Source organism: Perca fluviatilis, chromosome 10, assembly GCF_010015445.1.
Source record: "Perca fluviatilis chromosome 10, GENO_Pfluv_1.0, whole genome shotgun sequence".
In the NCBI taxonomy this organism is placed as follows: Eukaryota; Metazoa; Chordata; class Actinopteri; order Perciformes; family Percidae; genus Perca; species Perca fluviatilis.
The window spans coordinates 85,679-100,598 of NC_053121.1; the positions used below are offsets into that span (position 1 = coordinate 85,679).

Genomic DNA, 14,920 nt, shown 5'->3' on the forward strand with positions numbered 1-14,920 from the left:
GTTGTTTAATGGCAAGCGGTTTTTACTTTTAGTTTGTCACACGAGTGTGCTCCAACAAACCTTGATACAATATGAGAAGGGCCACAATTAGACTACACAATCTTTCACATGAATGTAATATACCATAGTAATCAGGCCATCCATCTCATTAGGACAAATTGTGCATTTCATCAGTTAAATATTGAAGGACACAAAGTATTAACAGTTCTTTAAATACGCCAATAGCTTTTGTTTGAATCATTCAAATAATGCTACTATGTGCTGTTACACGAAAGCTTAATTTAACGGTTGAGATTTCCAATCAGCCATTGTGTTCGACCACTGCACCTGTCTCACCAAGTATCAGAGATCGCCTTATGCCAGTAGTGCTATTTCAGTTAACTTGGTTGCCGTTACATCCTCTGCCCATAATGTCTTCATGTAATCTAGTTTCTGCTCTTGTAGGTTACGTTCAGTAAAGCACTTGACAGTGGCAACCTATCGATTTGATATCCAGCATGTATTGTTAAACATTCCAGACATTTGTTCTCCTGGCTTTCTGCCTTTAGTGTAATTTGCAAATGTGCATATTTATTGAATATCTTTATTACTTAAAACAATGAAGTTAACAAACTCACATTAACTAAATGTAATTTCAAAGTCAAGTGCGATGTCTTCACTTTTGCTGGTTGAAGCTCTTTTGAATGAGGCTAATGACACAGCACACCAAATAACACACGCCATTAACACATTTCAATCAACTGTTTAATGTTGTAGATAAAGAATCAATGTGTAAATCAAATCAAAATGGGAATAATGCAAAATTTCATTCTCAAAGGATTTTCTTTTTATATTTGCATATGCTAGTGTTTCAGTAACAATCCCATTTTAGAGAAGATCAAAACAATTTGAAGTAGAAAACAAAATGAATAAAACCCATCGATATATTTTAGAAAAACAGCAAACAGATTTTGGTCATTTAAACGTTTCAGACTCCGACGCAAGGCTACTACGTGTTAGTGTGCTCAGCCTCTTGAGCCCTTGGGAGAGTTGGAAAGCACAACTTAAATCCTCTTGGGGCTGCAGAATCCACTGCCTTCTCCTCTTATCACTGAATTATTTATCTAATCGTTGATATACCAAAAATGTCTGGCAGCCAAGATTTACTTATCACTCATTACAAGGGTCAGGAGGCAACCACCGGCAGGCACTTGAACCACTGAAGAGCAAGGTTTTGTACATCTAACTGATCAGTTAGCTGGTGTACAGCTGAAGGGGATTGTACATTATGCGGTAAGCCAAAACACATCTTCATCCAACCGCTGCAACGTACTGGGTGTACAAACTGCATCCCAACTGGTAAAAGTGCTTCCTCTCACAATCTTCCTAAGAAGTTAGGAAACGTGCAGACTTAATGATGACAGTAATGACAGATCCAAGATTGCCGTTTTTTTCACGTGTAACAATAATGAAGACGGAAGGTGAGAGGGCAGCATTTACCAAGATGCATTGGTGAACATTTAACAAACAGATGGATGCATGATGCAATCTTAATAACAGTCTGAGGTGTTGAATTAAGTTGAGCTCAATATAATTTCATCTTGGGTGTTTCTTTGAACTCTGAAGTTATCACTGAACTGAATAAAGTGGAACCACGAAAGTGTGCATGGGACAAACAAAACAGAGGGAGTGAAATAATTATACGATTGCATCTGATATCTGTACAGACAGTACGCTTGGTTTGAGGCATTAGTACAAACGCAGATGTTTGTACATAGTACAGAAGCTCTGCTCTGGGAGCCATCCTCAACACTGCACAGTCACATCGTTTCCTTCCAAGAGGTTAACTGAAGAGAAAAGGCAAAGGTCTTTCAGGCACTCTGTGCTGTAATAAAGAACCCACAACCCCTGTATGAGGCTTTTTCCACCTACTGATTATCTCATTTGGATGCAAACTGATTATAATATTCTTCATAATTAAAATATATAGATTTATATATAGCAATAAGAAAGGCCACAAATGATGGTCTGTTGAAGGAGAAACTCCTCAAATGAATCAATAGCCTTCACTCCAAACACTCATTCATTAACTTTAGCACAGGCCACATCTGGAGTGTGTGGACACTTATGTACAAAGAGAAGGTGGCAATGTGCTTTGTTATGGGTCTTAATTCATATCAGATTTGGTCTGTATGATATAACTCTTCACACAGTCACTGCCTCTCATATAGGAAACTCCATAACTTATTTGTAAGGGCTCCAGATTTCTATTTACAGGTCAAAGGAAGAGCAATGACAAAAAAAGAGGTAACTTGACATTCTTAAATGTAAATTAGAAAGTTAAAATGGCTGATGTTATTCAAACTTATCATTCAGTAAAGTTACTGAGAATGCATCTCAAAACAATTTTGCAGCTACGGATATATTCTTTTGCTATTCTGGTGAGTTCACTTGATTGAGGTTATAAAGCAAATCTCCCTGACATTCTCTTGGTGGCACACCCTTTCTCCTCAATGACTCGTAAAGTAACCAACAAGGCACACTGTCATCAGTGTGTGTCTGACCATCACCCAAGACCAGACAGATCATTGGTTCAAACCCAACACGAACAATTATTTAGATCATTTTCACTACACAGCATTTCTTAAAAAAAACATGAAGGAGATTGCAGGGTGTCGGTGTTGTAATAGTTGATTATTCAAGTACTCTTTGTTTGAAGCTCATTAACAATCCTTCACCAATGGACGGAGAGAAAGAGAGAGAGACCAACACCACTCCACCAGATAATCTTTGCTCTCCAGCTCTATCACTTTCCAAAGTTGCCGAAGTCAGCAAAGGCATCGAGTTTGGGCTGTTGGACCATTGCAGGGTTCATCCCCATTCCCATCCCCATGGCATTGGGCATCCCCATGGTCATACCGCCCTGTGGCATCCCCATGTTCATGCCCATCCCCATCATGCCCGGATTGGGGGCCATCCCCATGCCCATTCCCATGCCAGCACCAGGGTGCATCATCATAGGTCCAAGGCTCATACCAGAAAATCCCTGGGAGAGCATGTTGGCAGGTACCTGGTTGCCTAGAAATGAACAAAATGCAATTAAAAAGAGTACCACATTTTTAAACAGATTGGCCTGGCTACAGTGTCACCATTCATGCCAGATCTACCATTCCTCTCACCATGTTGGAGGGTGTTGAGGGTGGGCTGGCTTTGCTTGGGTGGCTGCATGCCTGGGCCCAGGAAGTCCAGGCTGATGTTAACTGAGGAGTCTGACCAGGTGGAAGGGACGGCTGCTTTGGCTCCGACACCTTGAGAGGCCATTCCCTGCTGCGTAGGCTGGAAGGGCTGGACAGACTGTGGTTGCAGAGAGCCCCCCATGTTCTGTAGGGGCTGGCAAAGACAAAGACGCACACAAGCACAGATACAATGTTAGAGAATAAGCTAATCCAAGTTAAAATCACAGAAATATACAGTGATAAGATACATAAAAGCTTCAGGGCTGAACAGGGCCTTTAAACCCCCACTTAACCTCGATACGGTCAGATGAATCTGTTACCGTCTCTTTCTGAGCTCATGAAAACATACAATCCAAAGTAACTAGAGTAAAAGAGAGTGGTGGGTGGCTTCTCAGTAAAAAAAAGAATGAGGTTTTTGAGGTCAACAACCTTTTAACATGGAAATACATTTGACATCCACGGGCTTTTGTTGGGTTTTTAACTCACAACTGATTCTTCTCATTCTGTGTCAGTAACAGGAGGAGTGGGTGGTTAGTGGGCGGTCTCTGGGGGAGATGAGCATCTGGTGAAGTGGCATGTTAACCCTCTACCATCATGCTTGTCCTCCATCTTTCAATCACACGAGGTATGTCTTTATTACATAGGCACACGGACTGATGTGGTCAACCAGCAGTGTGAACTGGAATGCTACTTTAAGTATATCATTTCTCTCATTGTTGGACATTAATTTATTTCCCGCTTCATATGTAGGCATAAAAGGCTCTTTGTGTTTATACAGGTACATGCCAAAATTTTACATATTTGATGGCCAAATCAACAAGTCTGTGATTACGGGATTACAAACGCTGATTTTATAAAAAACAGCACCCAACAACTGGCTAAATCTTAAACTGTGCTAGTTACTTTTGGCTTATAATTGGCTAATACATATCTGGAACCAGAGTCATTTTCTTGGGCCAATTCTGATATTTGGCTGTAAATACATTCAAAGCAAGATAGATTTTTATTTATTATTAAGTGTTTTTATCAAAATGATATGCTGCATTTTTCATATACTGTCTAAAATATATGCCAATACTTATGATATAAAATATAACCCTACAATTTATCAGTCTAGCTCTGTATCCATGAAAACTGAAATCATAAAGTGTATTGTTGTTTCTGGAGGATGTTTTGTTTCCACCTGTATGATATGAGACCCCTTCATGAGTCTTGTAATGATGATATGTTAAGTATATCAATAAATTATTAATAAAGGATGTGTGTGTGTATAAGTACAATCATGCATACCTGTGACCTAGACTGGGGTAGGACTGTGCTGCTCATGCTCTGTGTGCTGCTCATGCTAAAGTTGAGGCTCTGGGAGGAGGTGAGGGACTGAGTTGGCCCCATCAAGTCAAACAGGTCTGCTGAGGCAGGACCAGAGCCCAAAGCTGAGACTGGGGCAGGCGCGGCAGCAGGGCCTGTCATGGCTCCAAAAAGGTCATTTCCACTGGTGTCAACAGTCTGAGCAGATGCTGGCATCTGACCTCCGGGAAAGGCATTCCAATCTCCAAAGTCGCCATTGCTGCTAGAGGAAGGTGCTGCTGCAACAAGAAAGAAAGAAAGAAAGAAAGAAAGAAAAAAAGACAGTTGCATAAATATCTTTATTTGCAATCCAAACTGTGATGTTTGTTTTGTGTAAATAATTGCAAGCAAAAGTCACTCAAGCTAATTTAAGACCCATCATAGCAATAAAGAATGAACAGTTAAGTCTTCATGGAGGACAGTCTAACGTTATCCAGGGCATTCAAATTTGAGCACTGGTGCCACGTTTTACATTTTCATTGAACTGGCTCTGCCAGTTGTTGTCTATCCTTCCTCTCAATCTTTCTCAGCTCCCTCCACCCCCACCAACTTCTTACTCTGTCCCAGTCTCCTTGTCATCCATAACAGGAGTTGATGTGTGTCTGTTCTTGTTATGCAGAGCAGGTAGGAGGCTCCATATGGCCTGGGCTTCCTCCCAGCATCACTCTGAATATTCTAGCAGTATGGCTGCAACAGCACAGCACACACATGCACACACTAACAAAAAAAACACCAACCAGATCCTGTGGAGAAGCCAACGGACGCAGCAGGTGAGGAGAAGTCAGCAAATCCACTGATCAGGTCTGCAATGAGAAATAGACATAAAGACATTAATTTTAAACAAGCAAGCTCCAGGTTTCATTCCACCATAGTTAGCATTCCTTCAGTGTCAGAAGTGTAGGAGGCAGGGGAGGGGTGGTGGCAGTGGATAGGTGGAGAGGACCAAACATCTGTTCAGCACTCCCGCCCTCTCCATTCACCAGGGACTGCTCCAAAAACATCTGGTGCACTTAGTTCCTATACATCAACTCCCTCCCCCTGCTGTCCCCAAACTCTGAAGCTAGCATCAGCAGCTGGGCACTGTCACTGCAGAGTCCTGCAGTCACTGTGGAGTTTCCCGTTTTGTACAATACTGTAACGCTGAACAAAAAGGTTATTCCTGGAATGACTGGTGTCTAGCTTGTTTGCTTAGAATATACAACATGTAAATACAACATATTTGGGGATATTGGAGGGCTAAATCCCCTTTCACACAGCCTGTTCAAGACAGGACGGTTGCACGTTTAAGCCACCTCGCTGACTGTGTAAAAGTGAACAAGACAGAATGGGGGGACAGAGTTGTCACGCCGTTAAGGCAACAGCGGAGGTAATCACAGAGCTGTAACAGCGCCGACGTCTGTGTAAAATGGACAGCCGGCATGGCGGGACTACCTGCGTGAGTTGACCCAAAAAGTGACAAAGCAGTGCTTTCTGTCTGAGGGACAAGTGCCTCAAAATGTTAATGTTGAGCCCTGCAGGGTATTACTTGAAGTTAATGACATAATACCTGTGGCAGCAGGCTGGCTCGGTGTTGTGTCCACCATTAGTAGGTCGGCTAGGCCGGTACTGGAGGGCTGAGGGGCTGCTGGCTGGGGCTGGAATTTACAAAAAGATCAGGGCACAGTCCATGCATAACTAGAAGCATATCAATAAAGTTGTATGTTAAATGCTCACATGTGCTCTTGCTGCCCGTTTGGTGGTGGTGTCTGGGCTCTTATCCCCTATGTAGTTGGCTGCGGCCCCCAAGTCTACTTTCTTAGACGGAACCCCTCCTCTCTTCCGTGTCGCTGTAGTCTCTGTTGCTTGGACTATTTGCACACTCTTGGTGGTTACAGTTTCCTCTTCATCTTTGAATTCTTTTCCTGACTGGCCATTGTGAGACGAGCGACCCCGGTCCTCATCGTTGTCACTATGGAGACGAAAATGGCTCAGGTAAGACAACCAGTTATGTGAGGATAAAGATAAGATTGTCTTTGTAGATACTATATCCATAAAGGACCAAAAAGTAATCAAGACGCAAACCATGTTCCAGATGAAGCTTTGTTGTTATCTACTGTAGGCACTCTAGGAAATCTGTTCTATTCGTCCTCTCTTTGTGGCTATTTATGGCTGAATTTATTACCCTTTCATTTACAGGTATGTTCAAAATATAATTAAAAAGTTTGACATGGCCAATTATAAGAAGTGCTGATGTAATGATTGAGAGGGAAACCAAGTTTATTTTTTCTTGATGGATGAGAAACATGGTTTGTGCGTTTCCGTTTAAAATGGACGCAAATATATGACTTGTCTGTCTCCAACCTAAATCGATCTGGTGAGTCGTCTCTATCCTTCTTCCTAAATCGGCTTATGGTATCGTCAATGGTGCTGCCGATTTTGTCGCTGATCTCTCCCAATTTCTCGCTGAAGGGGAATTGCCCTTTATTCCTCTCCCAGTCATCGTCCCACTTTCCCCGGGTATCGCTGGAGTCGTATCTGTCCCCCGCTGGAGAGAAGGAATTCAAGTAGGTGAAAAAGGAGATACAAGCAAGAAGAAAAGGACATGAATGGAATTAAAACCCAAACATTTTGTTAATTATTCGTCCGTTTATATTACTTAACTGAAAACTTACAGTAACGTCGGTATCCCATACTGTCTGAGGATACCCCGATATATTTGTCTTTGATCTTCTTTGACTTTTTCCGTTCTTCCCTAAGCCTCTCATCATCCTGGACAAATTCCACCATCTCCTTCACTTTATGACGCACATTCACACCTTGGTCCTTCCCATTCTCATCTAGAGACAGATATGCGGAGACACAGAAACACTGACATCAATATAATTCATGAATTAGCAACTTTTTGTGTTCACTTTACAATATATTGAAGCCACACGCACACATGCATATCTCTGTCTAGGGAAAATTGAATGTTGTTGTTTGTAAACTGTACCTCAAATACAGACATGGTTGGGAAGAATGAAAGCAGCTTTAGGGCAGTGTGTATGGTTTAGGGGTTTGTGGACTAAGCAGTGCTTAGGGCCACTACTTTCATTACAGCGCACACTGAAGCTATTGTTAATAATCACTAAACACTACAATGCTGAGGTGTAGAGATCACCTCACCCAATTAAAGCAAAGTTTGTTGTTTAGCAAGTTTTCTTAGGTACTCCTCCTCTAACTTGCAGAGCAAAATATACAGCAGGAAAAGCCCAGTATGGATACCTTACCTACAAAGTGGTAGCTTTCTAATGATCTCAGGTCATACAGGTGTTCTCTGGCACTGGTAACAACCCTCTCCGATCCATTCCTGATTAAATGGGCCAGCAGTAGCAGGGACTAAGAAACAGACACATAACAGAGAAAAACGTGTTAAGTCCTAACACTGGGGGCTTGAACTGGATCCATTACGGTAAGGGTGGGCGATATTGCAAATACATCATATCACAATTTTTTTTAAAGGCAGGATCATGATCCATGATCTTATGATTCTCTTTCATGTTGGTTTTGAAGACTATTTTCTACATTGCACATAGAACCAAACTAATATATCCCTATTTAAAAACAATATTGCCCTGCAATAGGGATGGGCATGATTACTCGACGATCGATAATTGATTAATAAGAATTTCGTTGATCACGTTAATTTGTTATCGATTACACTAATGCTGGTTGCGTTCCGTAGTGCGAGTCTTGAAGCAATTAAATTAATTTCACAGTGTGGCAGCAATTAAACATTTTACCACTCGGGGGCAATATTTGACTCCTTACTCCGTTACCTGGCTGCGAGTTTCCGTTTTGATTTCAAAAGTAATCATGAAGAGGACACGAGCAAGTGTGGCGTGGGACCATTTAGATTTTTGATTTTTAAAACGACTTAGTTCACTGCAAACACTGAGATGCCGTGTATAAGTACAACACGGCCACGACTCAAATGATGTAGCCTACCACTAAACAAAGTGCACCCGACCCTGGTTAATGTCGGTGGCGGCCACGGTGCATCCTGCTCTCAGTCTCAACCTAGCACAAACTCGGCGTTAGCACGGAGGAGCTGCGATGCACAACGAGCAGAGAAAATTACCCAAGGGACCTGCAAGTTCATTGAGATGGATATTGGAACCAGCATATCACATTTCGTCACGACGTACCATCACCAGACTGGTAGAAACTCGCTACGAAGAACGGAATAAGGTTCCCCGGGCTGGCCAGGTTAGCGCGGAGGTACCTGTGCATCCCGGATCATGTCAACATGCTTATCTTTCTCAACAAACATCAGTAGACTGGTGCAGAAGTTGTATGTGAGTACGCCTACTGGTTATTTTTTATTAGGCTTTGTCCGTGCCTTGGATAGTTTTGAGTTACATTTTGACAAAACCTGTCAGCCTACTATTATTATGTTTTTGGTTAAGTTATTATTTAACATGATTCTTTTTATTTATTATTTTGGAACAAACGAGGGTCTCTGTTTAAGAACGCCGGCTCGCAGCTGCAGGTTCTGCTGCATCAGAGCACCGCACCACAGCGCATATATCTATAATCTATATCTATAACCTCCAGTTTAACTGCCAAAAGTTGTTCTTCTTGTAATTAAGATCTCAGAGGAAAAACACGCTGTATTTGTGTAATTTCATTGCATTTTTAATTTATAAAAAGTTAAATAAATAATGAATTTTAATAAAAAAATATTAATGATTAATCGATAGTCGATCGTTAATTCTCCCGACGATCGATTAAGAAAATAAACTGGTTCCAGTGCACAGCACTTATATAAAAAGAAATATATGTCACTTTTAAAGAAGAAGAATACATACTTCATTGATCACCAGGGGGAAAATTACTTTATTTTAAATTATTTATTATAATTTATATTATTATTAATAATATAATATTAATCGCATGTTACTCCTGCTACTTCCTTCTTCCAAAACAGTGGTTAAGAACACCAGGAGCAAGTGGCAGAAGTTGAGATTTCATTAAAACAAAATTATGACTGGCGGGGCGATCTCTAGTTCACCCAGTAAGAGCGTTCGCCCTATGTTGACAGAGTCCTGCAGCGGCCCGGGTTCGGGTCCGACCTGCGGCCCTTTGCTGCGCGTCATCCCCCATCTCTCTCCCCCTTTCATGTCTATCCACCGTCACTAGAGATGCACCGATTGACTGGCCAGTGACCGTAATTGGCCGATTTTCACGTGCTCGGCCATGACCGGCGACCGGCAGGTCAGTCTGACAAATGCCAATTTAATGCTTGGCAAATGCACTCGGGCGCCGCATGATTAACATCGCGCAAGATCAGCGCACTGCCGCTCAATCAGCCGTTTATGAAATGTTATAAAGTCGTAATTATACATGGGTCTGCAGAGCCGTCTGCTCTACTGATCTTAGCCGCTCTCTCTCTCTCCCCTCTGAGGCTGAATAAGTGGAACATGAAAACTGCGGGTCCCGTGAAATATGACAGTTACAGTTTATTGGAAAATAGTGTTGGGCACACTGACTTTGATGAATTTACTGTTGATCAGACCCCAGATGAGACAAGAAGCTAACATTAGCGAACGCTGCGGTGATGGTCCCTCTGCCTCTGATGTCCGGCCGCAAGAGACGCTGTATTAAAAATAAAAAAATAAATAAAAAAAGAGATGCAGTATTCCTCCGACACGTTGTAATAACGTTACTGTTTAAAACGCTTTCCAGGTTAGTGGGGGTGCATATACCGCTCAAAACCAACATTAAAAACGTAGAAATCTTCCCCCAGCATTTAGTTTGTTGCTAAACTGTGTGTAAAATGAGTGGTGACGTTTATGTTTTCAGGTAACGTTACTGTTGACGTTCAAACAGGCCTGCGTGTGTGTTTTGAAAAATATCTTTATACTGCAAGGCTATATTTATTATATTAAGTTGGATATTGGATGTGAAAAGAAGGAAATGGTTCTAACACTTTAGATGTGTGTGAATTTCCCACACCAGGAGTAATTTATATAGTTCTGTTTTTTAGCGATTGATTATCTATTAAAAAAATGTTCTATGCAAAATGTAAAATGTTCTATTAAAGAAAAGACAGAAAATAAATGTGTGTGTGCTGTAAAGCAGGGCTCCACACTAACTTTTCGCCTTGGTTACACTGGTGCGCCTAACCTTTTTTATTTAGGTGCACCAGCACAAAATTTAGGTGCACCCAAATTTTTCCTTGCATCGCCGTAACGCTGAATGGCGATACACGATATATAGCTCTGTATTTTTTTTACAAAGTGGGCTAAATTTTCAGTTTTAAGTCAAAGCCACTTTTCACAAGCTCTTTTATTAAAACAGATTGTGATTAAAATAAAATGCAAAGACAGGGTTTTCTTTACCAGTTTGAAAATATATAGCTGCAACACATGTAAATGAAAGTTATCTAAAATAAATAGCCTGAGAAAGCTCCTTCATAAGCTTTCAACAACAATAACAGACTGATTAAAAGAGAGAGAGGACGCCCGGATAGCTCAGTTGGTAAATATAGAGGTTTGACTCCGACCTGCAGCCCTTTCCTATATGACAGGCATGAAAACGGGTCAGGGGTGAAAAAGGTGAGAAGGATATTACCCCTCTAGGGGGGTCCGGGGGGGGCATGGAAGAAAATTTTAAATATTCCATATTTTAAAGCATCAATCTGATGCATTTTGAGATGCATTTTTTGCCAACCAACAGTGTAATATTTCAATATGCACTCATTCAAGTTAATTTGACTGGCAAAACAGTTAAAGTCCTTCTGACATTACACAATAATAAAAGTCATAATTTTTAAAGACTAAAAAGTTTTGGATACATTTGTACTTCTTCCAACCATATATTAAATAAAGAGTCAATGTGGATTTACATATAGCAATAATATCATAATCCTACAATGAATCATTGTGAAAACTAAAATTTACTACTTTGGCCAGGTCATCATCAAAAAAGCAAATTAGTACATTCATGATTTTGTCCATGTTGATATTAGCTGCTTTATTTACATTTATTAAAAACGTGGCATTGTTTATCTTTTCATACAGCTAGACGTCTAAACTCTGGGACAAGGCCGTTATGTTTAAATACCTGCCATGCTGATTCCAAACAGACAGCTTTATCAAGGCAGTTTGGGCTTCAGATAGTTTTACAAATCATGATCCGCTATGAACGTGCACACTCGTATTGTTTGTATCACGGTCGGTCAGTAAAGGAACAGTCGCAGTCTTAACGGTAGCGGTCGTTGCCGGTAACGTACTCGTATTACAGAGTGCACGGACCGAAGCTTTGTGACTAGCATCTAATGACTAGCAAGCCCCGTCTTACCGCTGCCGCCGTCTTCCTTGAACATGCGCTGCAGAAGGTTGGTGGAAGTTCGATGATTGGTCAAATCCATAGACAGTATGGTTAAATCCAGCGCATTAAAACAAATCCCATGTGGACTTTTTAATTTATTTATTTTTCTAAAATAGTCATACGGCACCAGGCCCGAGTACTTACTACCCCCCCTCTCCCCCCTTAACCCTCATGCCCTCTTCGGTCATTTTTGTACATTTTTCTCTAGTTTTTTTTTTCCATTTTGTGATCATTTTTGCTGTTACTTCTTATGGCATGAGATTTTGTAGGAATCCTTCTTTTCAGTCAAATTTTTTAAATCCAGTGTTTTTTACTCTTACATGTCTTTTATACTTAAATGATTCATTTTGTACCCTCTGGACACCTTCGAGGCAAAAATGTCCACGCACACAAAAACTGTTATTAAATCATCATATATCAATATTTTTTTCTGCTTTTTTTTCATGAATCACTTAAACAACTTCTAACCTAATCAAAACCACCAAACATTCAATCATTTTCAGGATTTTAACCCTTTAAATGCCAGTTTATGTATTTGAAGTATGTCATTTTTTTAAAAAAAAAAAAAAAAATGATTTTTTTCCCATATAATGAATAATATGTAGATGGGGCTTTGGTGGTGATTAGAGGCTTGGATATGTCAAAGATAAGCAACAAAACTGATTTGATTGCATTAGTATTTTTATGTAATTCCAGATACTCCCTTGGACCCTTCGAGGCCAAAAATGGCCCCATTGACTTCCATTATAACCACATGTTTTGATCTCACTGCCTTTACAGTATAAAACCATGCATTCTGTAATGTCAGCATTTCATTTGGAAGAAAACTAGTCATATTTGACATTTTTACAGTATTTCACCAGATTCAACCATTTTGCCCTTGTAGGCCGTTGCATGAAATTATATTATGTAGCGCTGTGTGTGTGTGTGTGTGTGTGTGTGTTGATGTGACGTGTGGCGTGTGTACTTGTGTGTGTGTTGTATATGTGTGTGTGGTATGTGTGTGTGTGGTGTGTATATGTATGTTTGTGTGTGTGTGGGGTGGGTGTGTGTGTGTGTGCGTGTGTGTGTGTGCGTATTATGCGATATGAGTGTGTGTGTGTGTATGCGTGTGTGTGTGTGTGTGTGTGTGTCGTGTGTGTGTGTGTGTGTGTGTGTGTGTGTGTGTGTGTGTGTGTGTGTGTGTGTGTGTGTGTGTGTGTGAAAAAAGCGCACCTTACTTTTGCCAGTTTTATTATGGAGCCGTGTGTGTGTGTGTGTGTGTGTGTGTGTGTGTGTGTGTGTGTGTGTGTGTGTGTGTGTGTGTGTGTGTGTGTGTGCATGCATGCGTGTCTGTGTGTGAGAGAGAGTTTGTGTAAATCTGGGTGAAAAAAGGGCTTCTTTTGAAGGATGCATTTCATGTGTCTTTGAAGACGTGCTTGACTAAAAACATTGTTTCCTGCATTTGTTGTAAACAAAACAACTATTAGTGTGTTTATGCACCTGGCTCTAGAGAAGGAGAAAGACCTGGAGCAAAGAGAAGGAGCCTTTATCTTCCAGCCAACTGCAGGACTCATCTGAAGATGACACAAGTTTCTGGAGTCTGACACAAAATGGTCACTGATGTCCTCCAACTCTGTGAGTGCCTCTAACCTTCCTCTGAAAGTGGAGAGGACACTGAAGATCCTGTCCATCCTAACATTGAATGGACCGTGAAGAATTGGCAAGTCTGGTATCCATCTAATACTGAGACGCTGCGCAACATTCAAGCACCGACCGGCATGATGTCAGAGCCCACGAGATATGCCATATCAAGAATCCATGATGTGGCATCCTCTTTCGACCTTTTCTTCACTCTTGACTTGATCCAGCTGATTCAGGAAATGACAAACCTACACGGGAGGTGTTCAATCTCAGGATGGAGTGATGTGGATGCTCAAGAGATTTTAACATACATGGGACTTCACACCTGGCTGGTGTGTACCGGTCCAAAGGGGAATCCACCCGGAGCCTGTGGGATGTCCATAGTGGGAGACCAGTCTTCAGGGCCACCATGTCCCACGAACCATTTGAAATGATAAGCGCCAGTTTACAGCAAATGCAGGACACAATGTTTTTATTCAAGCACGTCTTCAAAGACACATGAAATGCATCCTTCAAAAGATGCCTTTTTTCAGCCCTAAAATGATCATTGCTTGCTTACAGGTTCACGCAAACTCTCTCACACACACACACACACACACACACACACACACACACACACACACACACACACACACACACACACACACACACACACACACACACACACACACACACACACACACACACACACACACACACACACAGCTCCATAATATAACTATAATTTCATGCATCGGCCTACAAGGGCAAAATGGTTGAATCTGGTGAAATACTGTAAAAATGTCAAATATGACTAGTTTTCTTCCAAATGAAATGCTGATATTACAAAATGCATGGTTTTATACTGTAAAGGCAGTGAGATCAAAACATGTGGTTATAATGGAAGTCAATGGGGCCATTTTTGCCTCGAAGGTGTCCAAAGGGAGTATCTGGAACTACATAAAAAATACTAATGCAATCAAATAAGTTTTGTTGCTTATCTTTGACATATCCAAGCCTCTAATCACCACCAAAGCCCCATTCCCCTATGATTTATTTTATGGAAAATAATTAATGTTTTATTGGGTTTTTCATAAATAATTGTTACTTCAAAGATTTAAAACTGGCATTTAAAGGGTTAAAATCCAGAAAATGATTAAATGTTTGGTAGTTTTGAGCAATTTAGAAGTTGTTTAAGTGATTTATGAAAAAAAAGCAGAAAAAAATATTGATATATGATGATTTAATAACAGTTTTTTGGACATGTACATTTTTGCCTCGAAGGTGTCGAAAGGGAGTATCTGGAACTATGTAAAAAATACTAATGCAATCAAATTAATTTTGTTGCTTATCTTTGACATATCCAAGCCTCTAATCCCCACCAAAGCCAATATATTTTTTTT

At 40.8% G+C, this 14,920-nt stretch overlaps 1 protein-coding gene across 2 annotated transcripts in view; it reads right to left on the reverse strand.

The window, feature by feature from the left end:
* Positions 1 to 730: 730 nt before the first annotated feature.
* clint1a (clathrin interactor 1a) overlaps positions 731 to 14,920 on the reverse strand; it is a 22,070-nt gene continuing 7,880 nt past the window's right edge. The window contains exons 4-12 of one of the 2 annotated variants that reach the window (XM_039812998.1): positions 7,811 to 7,919; positions 7,214 to 7,378; positions 6,903 to 7,086; positions 6,276 to 6,510; positions 6,109 to 6,196; positions 5,300 to 5,365; positions 4,506 to 4,798; positions 3,159 to 3,369; positions 731 to 3,057 (exon numbers count right to left, since the gene is read on the reverse strand). In XM_039812998.1, the coding sequence (XP_039668932.1) occupies positions 2,786 to 3,057; positions 3,159 to 3,369; positions 4,506 to 4,798; positions 5,300 to 5,365; positions 6,109 to 6,196; positions 6,276 to 6,510; positions 6,903 to 7,086; positions 7,214 to 7,378; positions 7,811 to 7,919 (1,623 nt within the window). In that variant the 3' untranslated portion in view covers positions 731 to 2,785. Of the gene's footprint in view, positions 3,058 to 3,158; positions 3,370 to 4,505; positions 4,802 to 5,299; positions 5,366 to 6,108; positions 6,197 to 6,275; positions 6,511 to 6,902; positions 7,087 to 7,213; positions 7,379 to 7,810; positions 7,920 to 14,920 lie in introns of both variants that reach the window. The other variant, XM_039812997.1, reaches the window with a different exon arrangement.